This window comes from Pyricularia oryzae, chromosome 1 (assembly GCF_000002495.2).
Source record: "Pyricularia oryzae 70-15 chromosome 1, whole genome shotgun sequence".
In the NCBI taxonomy this organism is placed as follows: domain Eukaryota; kingdom Fungi; phylum Ascomycota; class Sordariomycetes; order Magnaporthales; family Pyriculariaceae; genus Pyricularia; species Pyricularia oryzae.
Window position 1 is genome coordinate 7,926,852 of NC_017844.1, and position 23,820 is coordinate 7,950,671.

A 23,820-nucleotide genomic window follows, 5' to 3' on the forward strand; every position below is an offset into this window, starting at 1 on the left:
TTCGGCACCCAAAAATAACAACACTTTTATTTTTATCCTCCAACTTCTATTATAAATATCTCGATGAATCTGTCACTTCTGGATTTACTTTTTTCTGATTTTAATTCTCCATTTTCCAATGAAGCAATATACTGAAAAACAGCTTATATCTGCAATTAACGACGTCAATAATGGCAATCCAATTGCAAAAACCTCCCGAAAATGGGGAATACCTAGGTCTACACTTCAAAGTCGACTTAAAGGTTCTCAACCTTATAAAAAAGCACAAAGCCCTTTTCAAAGGCTTTCCACGGAACAGGAAAAGCATTTGGCTGATTGGGTACTTACCCAAACAGCTTTAGGGCTTCCGCCAACGCATCAAGAATTACGCTTTTTTGCCGAACGAATTCTTCAAGCCGCCGGAGAGACAAAAGGCCTTGGAAAACGTTGGATAACTCGTTTTTTGGCTCGTTATTCAATCCTTAAAACCCAAAGGCCCCGTCGAATAGATAACGCCCGGGTTAATGGCGCTACTACGGAGGTAATTAAATCTTGGTGGCTTTATATTACGAACCCGGTTATTAACGCTATTAAACCGGAAAACCGTTGGAATATGGACGAAACCGGTATAATGGAAGGCAAAGGATCTAATTGCCTAGTATTAGGGCTTAACGGGATCCGGCCGTTGCAACGAAAAGAGCCCGGAACGCGTGGTTGGACGACTATAATCGAATGTATATCGGCTACGGGCGTTGCCCTCCCTCCCCTCGTTATATTTAAGGGAAAAAACGTACAACAACAATGGTTTCCCACGGATTTAAGCCCTTTCGATAATTGGCAATTTCATGCAACCGAAAACGGGTGGACAAATAACCAAACGGCTATCGAATGGTTAAAAAAGGTGTTTATTGTTACGACCAGACAGTTGGGCCGGTACCAGAGAGGCCAGGTGGGGTCACACCCCTCCTGACGACACTCGCCCAAAAGAGATACCGACCGGCAGAACAACGATTACCTAAGGACAAGGCCACGAGATCTCACGTGACCTCACGTGACGGCCAAGGGAATGGATCTCTATGATCTGTAGAATCTCAGTTGAGAATCACAGATCAAACAGATCAAGAGAGATCACATTCGGAACATAGTCTATATAAGGCACGCTCATTACCATGTAAATAGATTCGATTCTAGGATTGCTTAGCAGCAATCAAACTCTAGTTAACCTCAATACTTACTTGAGAACGATCATAACTTCACCCCCAGTCATTGAGAACCCCAGTTACCCAGCCAGACGCTCAGTTGCTTCAACCCACTGTACTTTACCCTAAGAACAGGTTACCCGATACCTTGATCGTAACATTTTGATTGCTCCTGTTCAGTACTTTGCCTTGAAGCATACCGAGCAGTATCCGACAACATGTCTTCCCAGACGTCCAAGAACAACACCCCCAGCACCCCGGCCACGAGCAGCAAGGCGGCCCAAAAAGCCCCTGCTCGGCCCAAGGACGATAGCGACAGCGAGGACGAGGAAGACCAGCTCCGCAGGCAGGTTGCTCAGACCAACCAGGAGCTCCACGAACAGACGCTCCGCGCAACCCAACTCCAAGAGGAACTCCAGGCTCTCCGAGCCAGTGCTAACGTTACCTCAACCCCTCTTAATGGGCGCGAGAGACTCAAGCTTAACCCCCCAGCCACATTCGATGGCACACCTGGACAACTTAAAGGGTACCTTGTACAGGTACGCACCTACCAAGCATTCCATTTGGAAACTTTCCGCAGTGAAACAGAAAAGGTGGTACACGCGGCCACTTTCCTCCGAGGACGAGCCTTGTCTTGGTTCGAGCCTCTGTTGCAGGAATGGCTTGATGTACCCCCCGAAGAACGACGCCAAGAAGTCACCGACATTTTTTCAACCTTCGCAGGGTATGAACGCACCCTCCGTTCCTTGTTCCAGGAACCCGATGAGAAACGACAGACCGAACGAGATTTGGCCAACCTACGACAAACCAAGTCAGCCTCCGCTTATGCAGCCGAGTTCAGAAGGCTAGCAACAAGGCTGGACATGACCGAAGAAACCAAGATCCTCCAGTTCTACCAAGGATTGAAGTTAGAAATAAAAGACGAAGTATCCAAGCTCGACCGACCCGAGGATTTCCTCGAGTACGTCGAACTTGCCATCAAACTTGACAACCGGATTTACGAACGCCGACAGGAAAAACAAGGCGGACAGCGAGTGTTCGTCACCTCGATTCGACAAGGCAACCAGTGAACTTACACCGACGGGAGACCCAACTACCCGAGCTCACGGACTCGGACGCCTCAGGAGAATTAGATGAGGAACTTTTGGGACAAACCCACCACATTAGGACAACCAATCAGTCCTTAACACAAGAATCAAGCAAGGATTTAGAGGAAGAATCCAGCGAGGAAGAGACCATACCCTCGAGCCAGTACAACGCAGCAAGAGAAAATAACCCCAACGTACAAGACAACGAGGAAACCACAAACGCACGCAAGACACCCGTGCCAGCAAAACACCCACTTGACCTAGTCGAAACAAGAAATAGCCGCACACCCAGGGACAAGAAAAACAAGGACCCACGACGCGAGTCCAGCAAGTCAAAAAACTAAGACAGCCAGACGGCACAGGGCACCGAACGGCGACAACAGGAACGGAACAAAGAACCCTGAACGCTACACAAAACACCATAGCAGCACATGAACACATATTTCTCGACATACGACTCGATGGCAGACCCATACGAGCACTCCTCGACAGTGGAGCACAAGGCAACTACATCTCACCAAGGGTCGTAGCGAAACGACGGATACCTTGGCAGCAAAAGAAGGAACCATACCAGTTGCAGACCGTAGAAGGAGAGGCAGTTTTATACGGGAACGGCACCATCGAAACAGAGACCGTACACCTCTGGATGGAGAGCTATGGACGAAAGGAACAAATCACCTTAGACATCACGGAGATAGGGGACAAAGACGTGATATTAGGAATCCCCTGGCTCAGAAGGAGCAACCCCCGGATAGATTGGACAACCGGCCAAGTCCAATGGGAAGAGCCGTTAGCCTCTGAAGGAAAATCCGAGAAACGGACTTCACGCAACGAGCGTAGGGCACAGGAGCGAAATCAACAAAAAATTATGGCGCTATTGAGGAAAAGCGAGCCACGCCTGGAGCCAACATCGGAAGGATCGCGACTATCCATGAGCGAAGAACGATCGAACCTTACCACATTGATCGACAACATCCCGGCCGAATACCGGATGTATGAACGACTATTCAGCCCCGAACTCGAAACAGGACTACCCGAACATAGTCCGTTCGACCACGAGATACCATTGAAAGAAGGAACACAGCCCAAGTTCCACAAGATATACGGCTTGAACCCAACACAGATGGAGGCACTAGATAAGTACCTCGCAGAAAACCTCAAGAAAGGTTACATCAGACCATCGACATCACCAGCAGGATACCCAATCCTCTTCGTACCAAAGAAGAACGGAAAATTACGACTATGCGTGGACTACAGACAATTAAACGACATCACTATAAAAAATTGCTACCCACTCCCACTGATAGGAGAACTCCGAGACATGCTCTACCAAGCACAATGGTTTACGACACTAGACCTCAAAGGAGCATACAACTTGATCCGCATGAAGGAAGGCGAAGAATGGAAAACAGCGTTCCGCACCCGACGAGGACATTACGAGTACCTAGTGATGCCCTTCGGCCTCACCAACGCCCCAGCAACCTTCCAAACTATGATCAACCACGTTCTCAGGGAATGCCTAGACATTTTCGTCGTTGTCTACCTGGACGATATTCTTGTCTTTTCCAAGACGTTGGAAGAACACAAGCAACACGTTCACACCGTCCTAAAAAAGCTACAAGACGCTAAGCTCTTAGTTGAGCCCGAGAAGTGTCTCTTTCACAGCAAGCAAGTCAATTTCCTAGGATACACTATCGCTCCTGGAGAAATTAGGATGGAGGAATCGAAAATCCAAGCAGTAAAGGAATGGCCTCAACCACAGAACGTAAAAGACGTTCGGGCATTCCTCGGATTCGTGAACTTTTACAGAAGGTTCATCAAGGGATACGGCGCGATTGCCACCCCATTGACCAACATGACCAAGAAGGACCTAGAATTCCAGTGGACGAAACAAACACAACAGGCCTTTGAACAGCTACGAGACGCAGTAGCCAGAGAACCAATCCTCAAGATACCAGACCCAACGAAACCTTTCGAAGTCGAGACCGACGCATCGGACTATGCGATCGGAGGACAACTCAGTCAGCGAGACGAAGAAGGACGGTTGCATCCTTGCGCCTTCTTCTCACAAAAACTACATGGACCAGAACTCAACTACCAGATTCACGACAAAGAGCTTATGGCCATCATTCGAGCATTTGAAGAATGGAAACCACAATTATCCGGAACTAAACACGAGGTGTTAGTTTACACGGACCACAAGAACCTGACCCATTTCACCACTAGCAAAGTGTTAAACAAACGACAAATCAGATGGTCAGAATTCCTGTCAGAATTCCATTTCAGGATCATTTACCGAAAAGGAACAGAAAACGGCAGGGCCGACGCCCTCAGCCGAAGACCAGATCACGAGAACACAGTGCCAAAGGAAACACGGGTTATCCTCACAACAGACGAAAACGGAAACCTCCTACCAGCACATCGAAGCCTTATGATAACAAACACAGTAACCACACCAGAAGAGATACGGAGGATCCACGAAAGCAAAGCACACGGACACCAAGGAATTTCTAAGACATGGAAACGGCTAAAACAACACCACAACTTCCAAGGAACACGACAAGAAGTACGAGAAGCCATTAAGGATTGCGAACTCTGTGCCAAAAGCAAGTCCGCAAGACACAAACCTTACGGGCTATTGCAACCCTTACCAGCCCCCGGCAAGGCCTGGCAAACTATTACAATGGACTTTATCGTTAAATTACCACCTTCAGAAGAACCACTCACGAGAACCAAATACGACAGCATATTGGTTATAGTGGACAAGCTCACCAAATACGCCTACTTCCTACCATACAAAGAAAGCAGCAACGCCGAAGAAATCGCCTACACATTCCTACGAGTGATTGTTAGCAATCACGGACTTCCAGAAAGCATCATCACGGACAGAGACAAGCTTTTCACATCAAGATTCTGGAAATCTCTGATGGAACAGCTAGGAACAAACCACAAGCTATTAACAGCGTTCCATCCCCAGACAGACGGACAAACAGAACGAGCCAATCAGACACTGGAACAGTACCTGAGATGCTATGTGAACTACAAGCAAGACAATTGGGTACGGCTATTACCCACAGCACAATTCGCCTATAACAGCTCAGAGAACGAGAGTACCAAGACAACCCCGTTCTATACCAACTACGGATTCAACCCTACGGCTTATGGAGAACCAAGAACCACGACTACGGCACCGCGAGCCGAGAAACAAGCAAGCGAGCTACGACAACTACACCAAGAACTCCAGCAGGAACTAGAGTTCGTACGAGAAAGAATGATGAAATACGCCAATCAGCATCGGATGAAGGGACCATCCTTCAAGGAGGGAGATAGCGTTTACCTCATTCGACGCAACATCAAAACACAACGACCAAACAGCAAGCTTGATTTCAAGAAGCTTGGACCTTTTAAAATCAGTAAGAAAATCAGCGACACCAACTACAGACTGTCATTACCAGACACCATGAGAATTCACCCCACATTTCACGTATTACTACTGGAGCCGGCACCACACGGCACCAGCACACAAGAAACGATCGAGATCGACGCAGAACAAACTTACGACGTTGAACAAATACTCGACCACAGACGCAACCACGGCAAAACAGAATACCTTGTTAAATGGGAAAACTACGGACATGAAGAAAACACTTGGGAACCCCTTAACCACCTCCAGGATTGCCAGGAACCGCTCCGCCAATACTATCAGGAGTTGGATCTGCGAGCAAGTCAGCCAAGGAAAAGAGGACGACCTAAGAAAGCACCACCTACCATTCCCAGAAGTTAAGGGCCGACCAGGACTCGAAACCATACCACCAGACGAACCTACAAAGAAACGATCAGTATGCAACACAAAACAAAAACACCAGAAAAACGACGTACCAACGGAATGTTGCGCAAGAACATTCATCTCATCCAACAACGAAGGATTTAGAGGACCCATCGGGAAAGTCGAATCCCAGACAAAATTGGAATCCGGAAGAAGCGACTCCAAGGACACTTCAGGCAGGACCTCGGTTGATCGTCGACGCTCCTCCTGTTCCGCCTCCTCACGCTCCACCCGATCCAATTCCTCCAAGTCATCAATTCCGCGAGACACAGCTCGCATTATTTTCTCAAACCACAATTTCTTTTGTTTCCGCAAGCGAAGCAGTTTCAGTTGCTTCTCCTAAATCCTTTGCTGCTCCGCCAAAATGTCCTCCTCCAGAGCTTCGACCTCCGCATCCAGTTTCGAATGCTGCCGACCGATGTTGCGCAATTGGGCGTTAGACACCCCCAATACGTCGCAACCAGACCGATTGACACGAAGGCATTTAATGCAACGAGAAGAGTCTTGCGGCGAGACAGCGCAACGCACCATGCCGCGCGATTCACAATAAGAACAAGAAGGCATGTCCACGGAACAAGGAAGGAGAGACGCAAGAAGAGCGTGGCGACGTTCCGTCGACGAGCGACCGGATTTTGGTTTGGCTACACGACTAGACATGGCGCAAGAGAGTTAGCCAGGAAGGAAGGAAAACCAGAACAGGGATCAAGGGAGTACGGACTACTTAAAGGCCAAAGGGACTTGGCCAAAGGAGAGGAGACCTGATGTTACGACCAGACAGTTGGGCCGGTACCAGAGAGGCCAGGTGGGGTCACACCCCTCCTGACGACACTCGCCCAAAAGAGATACCGACCGGCAGAACAACGATTACCTAAGGACAAGGCCACGAGATCTCACGTGACCTCACGTGACGGCCAAGGGAATGGATCTCTATAATCTGTAGAATCTCAGTTGAAAATCACAGATCAAACAGATTAAGAGAGATTACATTCGGAATATAGTCTATATAAGGCACGCTTATTACCATGTAGATAAATTCGATTCTAGGATTGCTTAGCAGCAATCAAACTCTAGTTAACCTCAATACTTACTTGAGAACGATCATAACTTCACCCCCAGTCATTGAGAACCCCAGTTACCCAGCCAGACGCTCAGTTGCTTCAACCCACTGTACTTTACCCTAAGAACAGGTTACCCGATACTTTGATCGTAACATTTATTCCGTATACCCAACCTTTAACCCCTGAAAAGCGGTTATTAGTTTTGGATGGCCATGGATCACACATAACGGACGAATTTATGCTTCTTTGCTTGCAAAATAATATTCAACTCCTATATTTACCCCCTCATTCGTCACACGTTCTTCAACCATTGGATCTATCGGTTTTTGGGCCGTTAAAAGAAGCTTATCGACGTCAACTTGGATTTGTTAGCCAATTTTGCTGTTCAACAGTTATTGGAAAACGAAATTTCCTACTTTGTTATCGAAAAGCCAGATTAAAAGCATTTATAGCAAAAACCATTCAATCTGGTTGGCGTACAACGGGGTTATGGCCGGTAAACTTGGTTAAACCACTTTTAAGCCCTTTTTTGTTAGAAAATAGCAACGCCAACGTTATAAAAGATAAAAACAACGGTTTGCAAAGGGATAAAACACCGGAAAGCCCAGCCCAAAAATTAACGACCCGTCTTTACTTATTTGGAAAACCCCTAAAACGACCCGAGATATCCGACTTCAACTGCAAAAACTTTCCCAATCCAACAAAACCAACGCTACTTCACGTCTTTTATTTGCAAAAGTCCAAAAAAGCTTCGAAGCCAAAGATACCCTTTTGGCTAGCGCCCAGCAAAAAATCAGCTTATTGGAAGCACAACTGGAGGCAATACGGCCGGTTAAAAGGAGGAGGGTGGTTCCGGATCCAAACGAGCTTTTGGTTAACAAACAGAACATTATTGGATTGCAGGAAAAGGATATAGAAAATTTGGAACCTTCAACTGATGAAGAAGAGGTTAATGAACCGGAAAAGCGTGAAAACGATTGTATTTTTGTTCGTTGATAATTTTATATTTAAATCATTTTATAAAAGTAGGCATTTCGTTGTTGGATTTTCAGGGTGCCGAACAGGGGGGGTGCCGAACAGGGGGTACGCAACGTTATGCAGTCGCCAGACTTTTAAGTCTATGTATGTTTTCATCCGCTCGCTCGCAAGGAGATCTGTCCGGCCTAAATGAACCGGACAATATCCAGCACACGCATAGGCGTGACGGAAAACAACGGGATCACATCGAAATGGTGTGTCCCCGTCGTCAATGTGCTTTTGGCAATGGTGTTCCCATTTCTGCTTATCTGTGACCCAGTGGCTGCATAGGAAACAAAATTTGGCGAACTTGTTGTCGGCTTTGAAACGCTTTTCAAAACATCGATATATATGCAGCCACCTTTGCGAGACGTGGAGGCTAAAGACCAATATGAGCAATTAGCAACGTGTTCTGGGGTAGCTAGCGTATGCTGTTGGCACACTATGCTTTACAATTACCTTTCAATCATTTTATTGCAGAATTCCACGGGGCATATGCCGTTTTTAGGCCTTAGCTGAGATTGGTATGCGACCTGCCAGTCCCCTGTGCGAAGAGCAATACGATCTTCCAGCGCTGAAATGCCTGTTGGACTTCGAAGCGGTTCTCTCTGAGCCAAAGTGCGGAGCAGCCGGTGGCGTTCAGGCATCATGTGAATTATGCGAGAAAGGTGGTCCCGGTGCCAATCGCTCTGCTGATCAGTTGCACATTGCCGGTATTCTTGAAGCTTTTGTTTCACGAACCTTCGACAATCTTCGTACGCCTTTTTGCGAGCGGCTATATGTTGCTCGTGTTCCTCTTTTTTGAAAAGGCCGCCGTCGATGAGAGTGTTAAGTGTAGAGATATATTCTTTCAGTCGAATATATTCCTCGTCTTGTTTCAGCTGGTCGACTTCCCGTGCCGGAAGTTGCAAAGCCAGGTCGCTGTCCCATTTCATCGTTGCCGATCGGAAGTCTTCAGTAAGATCACGCCTGATATCCATCCCCAAGTAGCTTGCCACGCCATCCACTGTGTTCATTGCACCCAAATAGTGCCTTTGAAGAACTGATGAGCTTCTATGGTCCGCAAACAGTTGGAGCTGCTCGACCGATTGACCATTATCCCCTGTAGTAAAATTAGCATACTGTGGAAATGGTAAAGCGCTATTCTCTTACCGTTGGCTTTGACAAGGGCTTCCCTTCGTGCGCTATGAAGGCCGCCAATACCATTTACGAATCCTGCGCGCTTTGCCCAATCTGAAATATGCTGTGATACGCTACTTGAGCTTCTCGCATTGTGCTCAGAACCAGTCTTCGTCCACATGGGAAAGACTGGATGGTCTTTCAGATCATCCGCGAACGATAGGATTCGGTGGTTTCGGCCCTCTTGAGGCACAATTTGCAAGATTTCTTGCAATGAAGGATTCCCTTTTATGACTTTAGAAGAGATCATGTTTGCCAGCCAAAAGAGCATTTGTTGTGAATACAGAGGCGGCGGGCCGGAGTTTGAGGATATCCTTTCGGGCATGATATGCTCTGGTCTAAGCAAAAATGAGCAATTGCACTACGGGCACTTGATGGCGGATCGACTTACTGCCTATCGTTCTTTCCTTTACAAATTGCCCTTCGTACCTTCAACTTAAGCTCAGCCTCTCCGTCTTTCCAGCCAACTAACAAGACGAGATCCTATTTCAAAGTCAGCTTTAATCAAATAATATGGGACTAAAAGAGTATAACTAGTGACCAGATCCTCTTCGTCTTCGTCACGAGGCTTTCTTGGCACAATTTGATCCTCCGAACAAGAGATACAATCGGTCCTACTGCTCCGTGTCCTCGAGGATGCGTGTAGCTCGCCTTGTACAGCATGTCAGTAGTCGGGCGAGAGAAGATCTTCTTGCCTCGCCGAAATCCTGCAATGGCCGTGGCAATGCGATCCTCGAGACCGTCCCCGGCCGTGATATGCGTTGCTTTGAGGCGCCTCACAGCTGCGAGTATTTTTTTATGCGGTGCATTTAGATAACCTTTCTGTTTAAACTTGGCGTCTTGCGCCGATACGCCAAAATCATACTGACTAACTAACACCGCCCTCCGACTCCGCGGGGACGCCGACCATAACATCACCTAACCGGACGTCTCTCACAGTCGGAACTCCACCCGCGATACCCACAAGCAAAATAAAGCGCAAATTCGAAAAACTGCGCACCATATTGCCGATAACACTCGCTGCAGTTGCAATGTCCATGCGACCTTCACCCGGAGCCGCCATTACCACATTATGCGCGCCCATCGAGCCCAGCACATATGCGTTATTATCATTTTCCTCGGTGGTGATTTGCTGATGCTGTTTGTCAAAAAAAAACTTTTCGAAACGGCGACCTCCGTCGCGATAATGGATATCCAACCGACAATATAATCGCGGCAGTGTATTCGGCGTCAGTTATAATAATGGATAAAAGGGGTTTAATTACCATAACGAAGTTTGAATGCCAATGGAAATTAAAATTTTGAGCAAATAGGTGTGAACGGAAAATAGTGCAAAAGGAAAATAGTGGTGGGATGGATGTTTTGAGTGGCACCAAAAGCAACCCCTTTCAATTGTTTAGCAAAGTCATCCACCACAAAAATGCATTTTCAGCCCCTGACCCACCGTTTAAGCCTGTGGTACCAAGTAAAAGAGCTGAACATAAATAAAATGGTATGCTGCGTGCATAACTTGTTCGAAAACTGGATTATTAGTGACCAATCTCCGCTTAAACTATTAATAACGTACACAAGGGTTCTTCAAACGAGCAAATAAGAATCGCAGGCGTAGAAGGATCACTCTTGGCCCAGCCCATGGACTAGCCCCCAACTGATGATAAATCCCCCCTGTCTTAAAAGAGACCTTCTATACCCCACTTTATCTTCTCCCACCTTTCTCTTCTCACACCTTTTTATTTCCAAATAGAAGTAGAATTATTCACCGCACAGTCCCCTGGCCTCGGACGAAGCCAACTTTGAAATTGCAACGTAGCTGGGCTGCAGTAAGCGGGCAAGACCATGGCCGAATTAGCCAGGTATATGTAGGTGTTGGCTGGTGGCTGAGATGAGGCGTCACGCAGCTCCCGAGCTGCCTGCCGTCTAGGTCGATGGATGTTAAAAGTTAGCTCCCGTTTTGTGCTTGCCCTGGCCGTAACACTTGTGTTTTGATATCAAACAGCGCCTGTCGAGACAGTAACAGAGAAAATCGGTGTACCGCTAAGTCACCAGCAGCAACTAGCAATGTCCGTAGAGCCTAGCACCGATTAAAGCGACATTCACCATGGCAGATCCGACAGCAGTCATACTACGTAAAACGATCTTTAAATTCCTAATACACTCCGAGCATATAACAAGGCAGACGGTGTTTTCCCATGTCCTAGAGCCATCGAAAGAGACCTAATCCTGCAGAGCCGTGCTGTTTAGCCGGCTATATAAATGCCGTACCCCCAAAGGATTGCCGTTTTTTTGCATCAAGCTATTGCTTAATCTGATGCAAAGATCGACTTCTGTGGTCTGATTTTAAGCTATCGGCCTCCAATGTCATCTGCTGCTAGAATTGAAGCTCTTGATGAGATGCTTGTCAAAAATGTTCTTCGTTGGTTCCCAAGTATTGTCATCATCTGGGAAACCTTTCCACTTGACAAGATATTGAATCTCCCGGCCACGACGACGTTTTGCAAGCAGTTTCTCGGCCTCCCATATGTCTTGTTCTTCATCGATTGCAATTGGCTGGCTCTTTGTTTGCAAAGGTACCTTATCTGGAAATAGGTTATGGCTCGTCGTCACCCCAAGAAGATCTGGATCCGCCAATTCTACAGCGAATCCGAGAATCTTGACAGGCTCGCAGATCTTAGAGTTTGAAGAAGGATCGAGGTGCGATGTATTATTGTTGCTTGACGAGCACCCTGTTTCCTCCATAGAAGTGATGGAGTTAATGTTCAATCCGGTGTTGACAACTTTGAAGTTCCCAGAAATACTGTTAGACTCTGCGAGAGCAGTAAGGGCGCTTGTTTCCAGTTGCAGAAATTTTTGTTTTGCCTTTTTGTTGGATGCAAATTAGTTTATATCGAGGGAGTGATTGGGGTTTAATTCGATACACTTACCGCGTAGTGTGAACCATCTTCGGAAATTGGGGGCACAGGGGTGCTCGCATCAAAAGAATCGCAACTTGTTGAAAGAATGCTAAGAGTAGACGGCGTGGTGCAAATCGTTTCAGACTGAGTTTCAAAAGGGTCTTCCTTAATCACATCGGTGCTGATTTCACGAATTCGACGACGCTTTGGCTGGTGAGGATTTGGCGCCGCATAATCCCTCATGAATGGATCCTTTTCAGTTTTCAACCGGCAACCAGCCTTTGGAGAGGGATAGCTGTGGGCGTCCTGTAGGTGGTACCATAAGTCCTCTGTTGAGTCGTACTCTGTTGAGCAAAGAGGATCTGGACAATGGAGCTCCGTTTGGGAACCAGATTTGTTTATGTAAGAAAAGAAACATTCGTGAATGTGTTTCTTCCAGCTCGACTGCTTCATGAACCCGTAAAGCCGTCTTGCAGCAGGCAGTTGTTCGTTATGTAGGCATGTTATGCAGTTGCCAGCGTAGGCGATGGCTCGGCGGAACTTCACGAAGTCACATCGTGTACGGATTTCACATTTCCTGACGTGTTCCTGACAATGAATTTCCCATCGTTCGGATCCTCCGACTGCTTGATTGCATATGAAGCAAAATTCAACGAACTTGTGCTCTCCTTGTTGCTGTGCCTTGACGCATTTGAAAACATGATCCCATCTATCATCGGCATCAATCCTAATAAATAGATACGTAAGTAGCACTTCAATCGAATCGAATTTTAATTTTACTTACGAGTCGATTTCGACGTTGCATTCCTTCCTGGGGCATCTGCCATCAATTGGCCGCAGAGATGGCTGATACGCAACTTGGCAATCGTTCTTTAAAAGACCATAAAGATCTTTTATGGCCGAAATTCCAATCTCGCTCCTTAGATCAGCCACCTGAAATAGTGCGTTGGAGAGACGTCTGCGCTCCAGCATCATGTGTTTCAGGCGCCCAAACCGGGAACGGTCCTGGTCTACATAATGCCTCTCTAGCTCTTCGCGATCTTTTGGGTGCACCCGGGACTGGGAACTGCGAGCTTTGTCTAGCTCCGCTTTCTCAAGCTTGCGTCTGCGTGAGATAAGTCGGCTTTTGTCTTTTCTGCTTTGAGCATCCGTCTTGGAAGCTAGATCCTTGAGCTGCTCGGAAATGACAACATAATCAGGTTGCTGTCTTAGTTCATCCTGTGCCTTTGCAGGCAAAGAGAGAAAAAGATCTGGATTTCTTTTGACAGTCATTGAACGGAAGTCCTCGGCTTGATCGCTCCGCAGGGGCATCTTGAGAAAACTTCCTTGACCATCCACATGCGTAATGGAGCTCAAATAGTCCCTGGTTAGTGTCATTTGGTTTGTATGAGCAGCAAACTTCATCAACTCATCCTTGGAGTAACCGTTACCTAGGGTTTTGTTAGCAAAGCACTGTGAAACTAAAAGCCAAAATTCTTACTTGTAGCTTGGATCAGGCATTCTCGGCGGATTCCATGTGGTGTCACGGGTCGTTCCATTCCTGCACGTATTGATAGACCCCTGATCTGATTGGCAAACGCACCAGCCGTTTGAATCTTCTGGGTCATACCCTTTGCAGTCATTGTTGGAAACACTGGGAGATCCTTAACATGATCTGCCCAGTCCAAAACCCAGTATCCTTGATCAGATGGTGGTTTCACGTCCAAAATCTGCTGAATGTCACTGTAGCTTTTGAAAGCTCCTCGTGCGAGGAATATGGCCAGCAGAAAGACGATCGGGCTCAGAATGAGAGGCTGGCCGGGTAAGTGCTCATATAAAATGTGCGTTGGTCTGTTTTTCAATAATTTCATGATTAGAAGAGTAGCTGTGGTATACCCCAGTAACTTTGAGGAGAAACGAATCGCCGTACTGTTCTCATGGAGTATAGTTCACTTACCGCTGATCTTCCTTGTCGTGCATCCCTTTCGCAAACTCCCGTTTAAGACTGTAGCGCAGCTCTGGCTCTCCATTCTTCCATGCGACTAACATCTCCGTATGCTGTTGGGCGCATAAATGTTAGCTTGCATTTGGAGCGGGTGGGCATGGCATTTACGCACCTTGTAAAGCAGCCCATTCCCAGTGCCCGCTCGACTAGAGCTCTCACTTATCTCACCCACTCTAGCTGAGGTGAACATATGACATTTCAGTTTGGCACTAATCAAGACACGATATCCATCGTGAAGGTATTCATGCCCATCACTCTGCCAAAGCTGTCTTTCCATGTACATGAAATTTTCGATTGTCATGTACGTTTTCGGTCTTTTAAGGTCTGACAACCCGATCTTCTTCTTTAGTGGCCCTTTAATATACTGTGTTTAGTAAGTATAAGTGTTTTACCCAGTGACAAAAGATTCGGAGACTTACATTGGTGATGGAATCCGTATGATCTCTCGTAATCAATGATTTAGGGTTGTTGCGATTCCAGCCTGACACAAAGCGACGGAAGTGATTGCGCACAGTCTGAACAGTAGCTTTGCCTTCCGGGTCAAGAATCCCCGAAGTACAGCTGGCTATAAATTCGGCGAATCTCTTCAGAGTTCTCAAATCGCTATGATTGGCATCCGGGCACTTTTGTTGGTACCTTCAAAATGTCAGTGATTGCTGCTCATAGGCGACGAAAATGTGACTTACTCCTGCCAGAGCTCTACCTGTACATTGCACACTCTTTCGGTATATCCCAGAACAAATCGTGGGACAGGTTTATCGTCAACGTCCTCGTCGTCGAAGTTGAAGCCGCTTTCCTCAGCTTGTTTTCTTCTGTCCTCCGCCGTCCTCTTTTTACCCATTTTGATGGATGTTATCTCAAATACACGTAAAGTGAGGCATCTGCCTTGGGCAGGATGTAGAAAAGAGACGGGTGTAAGATACAAGTGGCGAAAAATTTGGTTGTTTCTTTGTGTGAGAGATGTAAAACTGGGAAGACACTCGGAAAAGAGAAGGAACAAAACTGGGCTCAGGACAGAAACTGGGTTTTATTTCAAATGGCGCGGGAATTGATTTGGGCCTTGGTTGGGTAAGTTTGTGGACCTAAAAGTCCCATTTCGGGCCCTGTTGGACCAAAAGTGTTCTTTCGCGAAAAGTTGCATCACTAAAGAAATCCTCATCGCACCGCCACAGTTTCAGGCCCTTTTGGGTCAATTGACTGATTGTAACTGAACGAGACTGATCACAACTGAACCCAACCTGATCGCAGCCTGAATGTGTGGGTCAATAGCAGTGTGGGCCCTTGGGGGCCAGAGAGGGCAATTTTTGTGTAATTCAACAGCTGATACCATGCATCACTAAAACTTACTTGGAGTCACAGTTTCAGTTGTAGTTACGTGCACCGTCGATGTCTTGCTACTAGTTTGGGTTGGTATTGGGATGGTGGGTGTAGATATAGTAGGCACTGGAACTGGGATTGTCGGTACGGGAACGGGGATGGTAGGGATTGGGAGAGGAATTGTCGGTATAGGTATTGTTGGTATCGTCGGAATCGGGATTGGTATGGTCGGTATGGTTGGTACTGGGATTGGTATGGTAGGCACGGGGATAGGGATGGTGGGCACGGGAATGGGGATTGTAGGTATGGGAACAGGTACAGTCGGTGGCGGCACGGGGAGGGTTGGCACTGGGATAGGGACTGTTGGTATGGGAATGGGTAGAGTCGGTACCGGGACCAGATCAGGAACTGTGGGCATTGGGATCGGCGGGGGCATTAGCGTAGGCATGGTTGGAATAGGGATCGGTAGGGTGGGCACCGGGATGATGGTGGGCACCTGGATCGGAACCGACGGTGTCCGGAGTGGAGGCGCTACCGTGCTGGTATGTGTTTCTGTCAGGTGCGAGTGAGTCGTGGTAAACGTTGTTGTGACGGTGACAAAAGGGATCTGCGTAAGTTTTTATAGTCAGATTATGTTGAGGACAGACACTCATATGCCCAAGATGCAGAGCCTACCCCAATGCTGCTGCTTATTCCAGGCGTCTGCTGCGTTGTGGTCGGCCGTGCTGGGCTCTGGGTGCCGGTCTGTGTACTTGTCTGCATCACTATAAAAGCAGACCGAGTGGAGCAGACTGTGCAAGTGGGCAAGAGCTGGCGTCTGTCGATATCACCCTTTCTGCTCGCATTTTGGTTTTCTTCCATGCACCGTGAGCAGTACGCATCCATGTCGCGCTTATCTTGGACGTTGGTCGCCAGTACAAGGGCGGGCCTGGTCAGTGTTGCCATTTTCGGGGCGGTCAACTTGTTCTCCCGCGCAATTTGAGAAGAATTGTTTTGCGCAGTGGTGGTATCCTCAACCCCGATACTTGTCGCGGTGGGCTGGTAGACGGTGACTTGGACGGTCTCGGTGTATGTCGTAGCTCGACATGTCTGAGTGACAACTCTTTGTACGAGAGTAAGGGCAGGACTGATTGTCAGCCAAGGAGAATAACTCCAATGTTTTCTGTAAACGGATAGCTTTCCATCTTTTACTCACGACGTCGGAGTGCCAAGCACAGTGGTCTTGAGTAGTAAACTGCACTCCCTCTTTCGTCTGGCCTGCTCCCTGGGGTTGACGTTGGTCGCAAGCACAGCGCGGAAGCAGTTGTCTTGAGCACACTGGTATGTTCCGATGAATCCAGTACCCCCAGGTGGTGGAGGCGGCTGTGGCAGGCCAAAGGCGACGCCAGCAGCCAAGACTAGGCCGGCAAACCCTCTCATTTCGAGTCTGGTTGACTATTTTTTTGCGATTTTGAGGACCAGGTCGGGTTGGAAAGTTGGATTGTTTTGCTGGCAAAGATGAGGTATACGTTCCCAGGGGTAAGGACGTTCCCAGTGGCAAGGAAAACTGATGCAAAAAGAGTGGATAAAAGGGAAGAACTTTTAGAGATGTAAATACAGGACATGGCTAAACCTATGGTATTTAAAGTCCCGGAGCATGCCGTTAAGTTCAGTGCTACCCAAGCATAATGTTCTTTGTCAATTCTTGTCTACAAGTAGAGTTATACTGCTGCATGATATGTAGTGCATAGGATGCTATAGCCTTGCAGCTAGGCGCAATTATACACTGAGGCTCGATACGAGACTGTCACCGGCTTAAGCTGCTCGCGATCTTGCTTGCTGAGAAACTTGTGCTTCCACATTGAATGTACCTGCAGTCTTCGGACTTCGGCACGATATTTGCTACTTTTGTACCTATCCGATTGTTTGGTTTCCAGGCGGCTGCCAATATTGGGCAAGATGTAAGTTTTGTGATACAATCTTTGACTTTCAATATGCATTTTAAAGTACTTTGCATGCGTTTGCATTAACGCTATTCTTGGGCACATAACTCTTTTCCCGGAAACCCATCCAGAGTTGAGAGTTTTTGACACAGGCTCAATGTAGTTCTATCATCCAGCAACCGCCGACAAGCTGACATCGACGCTTTTGAACCGTTTGCCAGCTAATAGCAGAGCGGTGGCAGATGGAAGAAGTGCAAACACTTTGATACCTTGTGTACCTAAACCACGAGCAAACCAGTGAAATAAGGATTAGCAGGCTTGAGGGAATGTACTTGGATTTACATTGATATCACGTGGGTTGTCCAGGACGCAAGATGCCAATGGCATTGTTGGGATAAACTCCGTGCACAGGTCATTCCTTGGTCTTGAATTGTTCTCCTACCAAAGCAAAAACGGCAAAACACTTAATTAGACGACACGAACCGATTCTTTGCTGGGATTTTATGCCTGTAGAGAGGGGAAAAGAAAAGAAAAGAAAAGAAAAAGTCATAGATCGCAGTTCCTTCCATTGAGGGGTTTTGAGTTGATGCCGCTTTCCGGAGCAATATCCCGATTTTGCCCTATCTGATGCCGACAATCGGTGGGTCGGACCCTTGATCTCCTCACCTAGATTCCCCGTGGGGAAGCAACCTAATTACCTTACCGAACCAAGCCAACTCTACCAGATCAGCCCCTGGGCAAGATATCGCATTCCCCCCGGCGATAACGGAACCGACCCCATTTTACGGCGTTGCTTATATCAGCACCATGCAGATGCAGAGCAATGTTGCTTTTTTGCGTAAATTCAGAGCGCTTATATTTTTTGCTTGCTGCTTCACCAAAAGGCCAAAATTTCCAGAATCCATCAGAGGGAATAAAAGCATCCAGTTGCACGGCAAGGAACATTAATCTCGGTGCAGAGAGCGAAAGACAACGACAGAAGCAATGCCAGTGTCGTCTTCGCCAAAAGACACAGCAAAGGCGGATACCACCCACCATGCCGACGACAATGACGGCGACAATCTCAAGGCGCAGCTTCCGCCCCAGCTTGTCAACCAGGCGCATCCAGAGATCTACATGGAAGCACTGGTGCGGTACCCGAACGACGAGTCTATTGATCAGGCCGATGAAAAGCGCCTTGTGCGAAAGCTAGACATGCGCATTTTGCCACTGCTGGGCGTCTGCTACTTTTTCTACGTATGGAACGAATCGAACGATACAAACTCCTGGCTAGGTATCTAGGTACCTAGTTACCTAGGCATGTAATTTGCCACAGAACAGACATTGACCAGCTTTTGCGCAAAACAGTACGTGGACAAGACGACCCTTTCGTATGCTGCCATCTTTGGATTGAAGGAGGGGCTCGGTCTTAAAGGGGAGGAGTATGCCTGGCTGTCGTCGAGCTTCTACTTTGGCTGGCTCATCTGGGCCATCCCGTCCAACCTCATCATGCAACGAAGCCCGCCGGCCTACTATCTCGCGTTCAACATCTTCATGTGGGGCGCTCTTCTGATGGCTCAGGCGGCGGCCGTCAATTTCGCGGGGCTGCTGGCATTGCGCGTCTTGTCGGGCGCATTCGAGGCGATAGCCGACCCGGCCTTTATGTTGATTACTTCCATGTTCTACACCCGTGCCGAGCAGCCCAGCCGCATCTCGGCGTGGTATGCGTGGAATGGGATTGGTGTTGCGGGTGGCGGACTGATTGGTTCGTCCATCTTTTTTTTACCCTTTTTCATGTTTACAGCTCATAAATGCCAACACAGGGACAACCGCCAATTCCAAACAGGCTACGGCATCGGCCACATCAAAGGCTCCCTCTCTTCCTGGCGCTACGAGTTTATTGTCGTCGGGGCCTTTTGCTCGGCTTGGGCCGTGGTGCTTCTGTTCCTCTTGCCCAACTCCCCGCGCACAATCTGGGGGTTCAGCCATGACGAGAAGCTCATCATGATTGCGCGCATGCGGCGCAACCAGACGGGCATCGAACAGCGACGCATCAATTGGGCCCAGATCCGCGAGGCGTACCTTGACTACAAGACATGGCTCTTTACGCTGCTCGGCTTCCTGGCCAACATACCAAACGGCGGCATCTCAAACTTTTCGACGCTCGTCATCCAGGGGCTGGGCTTCAACACGTTCCAGACGGCGCTTTTGGGGATCCCTCAGGGAGTGCTTGTGGTCATTTGGATCGGACTGGGTGCCCTTGCCAACAGGTTCATGCCAAACAACTGCCGCACTCTGGTCTGTGCCTTGTTCATGATCCCGACGATTGCAGGCGCGCTTGGGTTCTTGCTTGCGCCTGCTGATGCCTACGTTGGGCGCCTGGTCTGCTTGTAAGTTGCGCTTTGTCTTGAACCTTGTTCGATCAGAGAGAATATTATGAACTCATGAGCACTGCGACAAAAAACTGCTCAACTAACCAACACCAACACGCAAACCACAGCTACCTCACCGGCTCCTACCAAGCCTCATTCGTCATCTCCCTATCCCTCATCACGTCCAACACGGGCGGCCAGTCCAAGAAGATGATCGTATCAGGCATGATCTGGTTCGGCGCCTGCGTCGGAAACATCGCCGGCCCCTTTTTCTACCGTTCCGACCAGGCGCCCAAGTATCCCCTCGGGATCGGCAGCCTGCTGGTGGCCAACTGTGCCGAGCTGGCTCTCTTCTTTGTGTTTCGCTACGCCTTCATCTGGGAGAACAAGAAGAAAGAGCGCCAGAGGGAAAGGCTCAGGGCCGAGGGTGGCGGGTTGCTGGCCGGTGAGGATGAGACGGCCTTTACGGATTTGACCGATGGGGAGAATCCTAATTTTACATATGTTTACTAGTTTTCTGGTGGGTACACCATCAACATCCCTGATTCTCATGGATGCACTTACAAGGATGAACATGCATTGAAAACTTGTCTGGATACTCCATTCACAACTTGCATGCATAGAACTAGTCAGGCAATCACTTTGTGCATCCAAGGCAAATCATGTGAAATCGAGTCAGGTTTGTATTAAATGCATAGGACTTCAGACTCTCATTAACGTGGTTAGCAAATCCACTCCAACATTTGGAAAAAAGCGGCCTTGGGGTTCCGGCTTTTGATTCGATCCCAAAAGAAATATGGATGTGCATGCAATCATATTTTTCCGACTGACTGCCGCACTCTGACAAAAGTGCCGGTTGTCACCCAATCCTGAACCCATAAATACATAGTGATTGTCGTTTCCGGCAGCATTAATATTAGAAACTGGAGGCTTGATGCTGCGGCTGACCCTGCTGGGCATGTTTAGGCCGCTACTGACCCTTCACCAAGTGTTTGACAGCAGCCCCCATCTCTTGAGCCATTTGCTTGTGAGCCGCCCACGCAGTTTGGTATCCGGGACGGTCTGCAGGATCCGGGAATGGGCGAGGCTGGGCAGCGTAATGAGGGCTCCCAGGGATGCCGGACCTGTCGGCCGACTCGGCCCTCTTGGGATGCTTCTTTGGCGAATCCGGGTCCTCCTGCGGGAGCCGCTGGTAGGGGCTGGACGGTGAGCCGGGATGAGAATGTCCGGGCAAGTCCGGGTCCTCCTGCGACAGCCCTTGGTACTGGTGGTTGGGCGAGCTGGGCGTGCCCTTGGCCACACCACCACCCGAAGCACACCGGCCGTCCTTCAGCTTTTGCTCGGCGGATGAACATGCCTGCTTGAAATATCCTGCCAAGTCCCAGCTGTTACCAGTCCTCTTCAAACCGCTACGGGGTGGCTTGACTCCCTCGGCGGCGTCGGCGGACGTCGGCGACCCCGAGCGGCGGCTGTTCTGGTGGCCAGGGGAATTGCTTTCAAGATCATTTTCCGTCTCTGCTGGCTTGGTGGCGGCAGCCTCGCCAGCTACTCGCTGCTTTCGGAAATTTGGGACGGCCAATTTGCCATAGGCAGATTTGCACGCTTCTTTGCCCTCCGTCATTTTTTTACCGGCGTATTCGCACGCATTGTTTATTGCGGGGGCGACCCTGTCGTAGGCAGGTTTGCACGCCGCTTTGCCCGCTTCGCATGCGTTGCTTATGGCGGGAGCGACCCTATCGTAGACAGGTTTGCATGCTGCTTTGCCGGATTCGCACGCGCTGCTTATGGCGGGAGCGACCCTATCGTAGACAGGCTTGCATGCTGCTTTACCGGACTCGCACGCATTGTTTATTGCGGGAGCGATCCTATCGTAGACAGGTTTGCATGCTGCTTTGCCGGACTCGCACGCATTGTTTATTGCGGGAGCGATCCTATCGTAGACAGGTTTGCATGCTGCTTTACCGGACTCGCACGCATCGGTCATTGTGGGAATGGCCCTCTTGTTGACACATTTGCACGCTTTTCCTGCCTTGGACATCTGTTCCCCGACCTTTTGCCCGAAGCATTTACACTTGTCGCCAATGCTTTGCTGCCACTTCCTTTTATCCGAAACTGGGCCCGTCGCCTCACCATCTGAGGTTGAAACTCTGGGCTTAGGCTTCTCCAAATATGCACGGCCTCTGGGAGCGCCAAAGTCGTCGTTACCCCATAACTTCTCGATTTCCTGCTCCTGCTCGTGTTCGTCTCTGCCTCGTTTCTCTACGCGGTGCTCCTGAGAACCTTCAGATCTGGTTCTCGGAATCGGCGAACCGGCTATTTCAATGCCATTGCTGGCTGTCGACTTTCGTAGCTTGGGGAATCTCTCTTGTGCCATATCCTTCAGCTTACACCCCAATACTTGTCCCTTTTCGCCAGCATATTTTATACCGTGTTTGCAGGTTTCCAAAAAAGAGGTTTTCGGAGCTGCGGCTGCGGTTTCGCCGCCTTGGGACTCGAGATTGGGCTGGTCGGAAGAGGTAGCGGTGGCGGCGCTCGACTTTTTGCGTCGACTGTCGGCGAATTTCTCCGCGACACACTTACACTTGCTATACGCGCTCTTTGCAGCACATTTGCAACTATCCACCGCCTTGGGTCCCCATCCCGTGACTGCATTGTTCCACTGGGCTGTCATCTTTTGCCGGAGCCTTTGTCTGCGCCCGGCGCGCGGAGCATTGCCGTCACTGCCCTCTACGGACTGGACGGGTGAGGTGGCCCCATCATGGAATGGTGGAACAACCTCATTTGCTCCCTGGCCTTCGTTCGCACGGGCCACGAGCTTCGCATTTGCATCGCGGCGGGCATTAACTTGCACGGCCTGGTTGTCGATACCATCGCGTGTAATAGCCAGGGCCTGGACGCCCGAGGCCGCAACCACGAGGACCGTGGCTAGCTTGAAGAGACGCATTGGAGTTTTATGGAAAGAATTCAAAACGAAAAAGCGAAAACAAAATGAAAAGATAAGGAAAAAACCAAAAGTAACGATTGACTAGTTGGAAACTGGATAAGAAGAAAAGAAAGACAGGAAACAACCAAAGATGCAGGAGGAGGATATTTTATAGGTAAGAGTGTAACTTAACATAGTATTCTCTCGCTTTTGCATTCCCTGCAATACGGAGGTGGATATTTTTAATACGAAAGACCCTGTCTTTTGAAAATAGGACGATATATATACAGTTAATATAAAATAAGTTATTTATATCACGGCGTTCCCGTGCATTAAATATATTTTCACCACTTGACTCGACTTTTTCAAAATTAAATTAGCGAGTATTTATCTCCGATCGACGGGCATTTATTGCAATTTCGGCCTTTATTATTATTACCAAGAGTTTTACACTTAAATCGCGTCGCCGTAGTTTAATTCTACTCTCAGTATTTAATTCGATGGTTTAATCTTCTCGCTTTGTAATTTGTTTTGTAAAACCCAAAAGAGTATAACAAGCGTAACTTCAGCCCAAATAGGCCACGTTATCTGCAGTTGGAAATTTTGAATTTATATGTAATTCCTACCTATTAAGCGGGATTTTTACAGTTGATTTTTATAAAAGTAATCGATATAAGCCGGACCTAAACATAAGAGAAACACCGAGGTTTTTCAATTAATTTTTATTTCGTAAACGAAACCGGACGGAATATAAGAAATAAATATAAAAATAAATTGAGAATAAAATTCGTTTATACGGCACCCTTCTTACCGAGTTTCTGGATTCACGTAGAGGCTAAGCCTCACCAGAACTGGCGTTCAAATGGGGAGTAACAGACGTTGCGGGTAATTAACCTAAACATGGCGATCTTTCAGGCCTGGTTCCTGGAACCCGAAATTAAATATATGATCCGCCATGGGCTGGGCTTTTGCTATACAAACTAATCACTGTACACGCTAACACAACTGCGCGGAGCCTCAGCTAACCCTTGATAACCCTTCTAGTAAAGTGAAAAAGCCCGCCGATAAACAAAAAGCAACTATTGT

General features: G+C 48.3%; 6 protein-coding genes across 6 annotated transcripts; 2 read left to right on the forward strand and 4 right to left on the reverse strand.

The window, feature by feature from the left end:
- Positions 1–1,191: 1,191 nt before the first annotated feature.
- On the forward strand, positions 1,192–2,248 carry MGG_16572 (uncharacterized protein; the record flags this gene model as incomplete). Its single annotated transcript, XM_003711101.1, has 1 exon — positions 1,192–2,248. Exon 1 carries the CDS (start codon positions 1,397–1,399, stop codon positions 2,246–2,248), a length of 852 nt encoding a protein of 283 aa, XP_003711149.1. The 5' UTR covers positions 1,192–1,396.
- Positions 2,249–5,925: 3,677 nt separating this feature from the next.
- On the reverse strand, positions 5,926–7,212 carry MGG_16573 (uncharacterized protein; the record flags this gene model as incomplete). Its single annotated transcript, XM_003711102.1, has 5 exons — positions 5,926–5,981; positions 6,035–6,088; positions 6,146–6,392; positions 6,621–6,741; positions 7,181–7,212. 5 exons carry the CDS (start codon positions 7,210–7,212, stop codon positions 5,926–5,928), a joined length of 510 nt encoding a protein of 169 aa, XP_003711150.1.
- Positions 7,213–8,622: 1,410 nt separating this feature from the next.
- Positions 8,623–10,409, reverse strand: MGG_16574 (uncharacterized protein; the record flags this gene model as incomplete). Its single annotated transcript, XM_003711103.1, has 5 exons — positions 8,623–9,269; positions 9,320–9,684; positions 9,738–9,829; positions 9,965–10,128; positions 10,220–10,409. 5 exons carry the CDS (start codon positions 10,407–10,409, stop codon positions 8,623–8,625), a joined length of 1,458 nt encoding a protein of 485 aa, XP_003711151.1.
- Positions 10,410–11,704: 1,295 nt separating this feature from the next.
- On the reverse strand, positions 11,705–13,209 carry MGG_16575 (uncharacterized protein; the record flags this gene model as incomplete). Its single annotated transcript, XM_003711104.1, has 3 exons — positions 11,705–12,202; positions 12,268–12,676; positions 13,022–13,209. The coding sequence occupies 3 exons, from the start codon at positions 13,207–13,209 to the stop codon at positions 11,705–11,707; spliced, it is 1,095 nt and encodes a 364-aa protein (XP_003711152.1).
- A 5,118-nt stretch (positions 13,210–18,327) lies between these two features.
- On the forward strand, positions 18,328–20,458 carry MGG_10896 (uncharacterized protein). The gene is made up of 4 exons (XM_003711105.1): positions 18,328–18,696; positions 18,808–19,204; positions 19,286–19,829; positions 19,940–20,458. The coding sequence occupies exons 1-4, from the start codon at positions 18,445–18,447 to the stop codon at positions 20,322–20,324; spliced, it is 1,578 nt and encodes a 525-aa protein (XP_003711153.1). The 5' UTR covers positions 18,328–18,444; the 3' UTR covers positions 20,325–20,458.
- Positions 20,459–20,781: 323 nt separating this feature from the next.
- Positions 20,782–22,755, reverse strand: MGG_10897 (uncharacterized protein; the record flags this gene model as incomplete). Its single annotated transcript, XM_003711106.1, has 1 exon — positions 20,782–22,755. The coding sequence occupies one exon, from the start codon at positions 22,753–22,755 to the stop codon at positions 20,782–20,784; it is 1,974 nt and encodes a 657-aa protein (XP_003711154.1).
- Between the last annotated feature and the right edge of the window lie 1,065 nt (positions 22,756–23,820).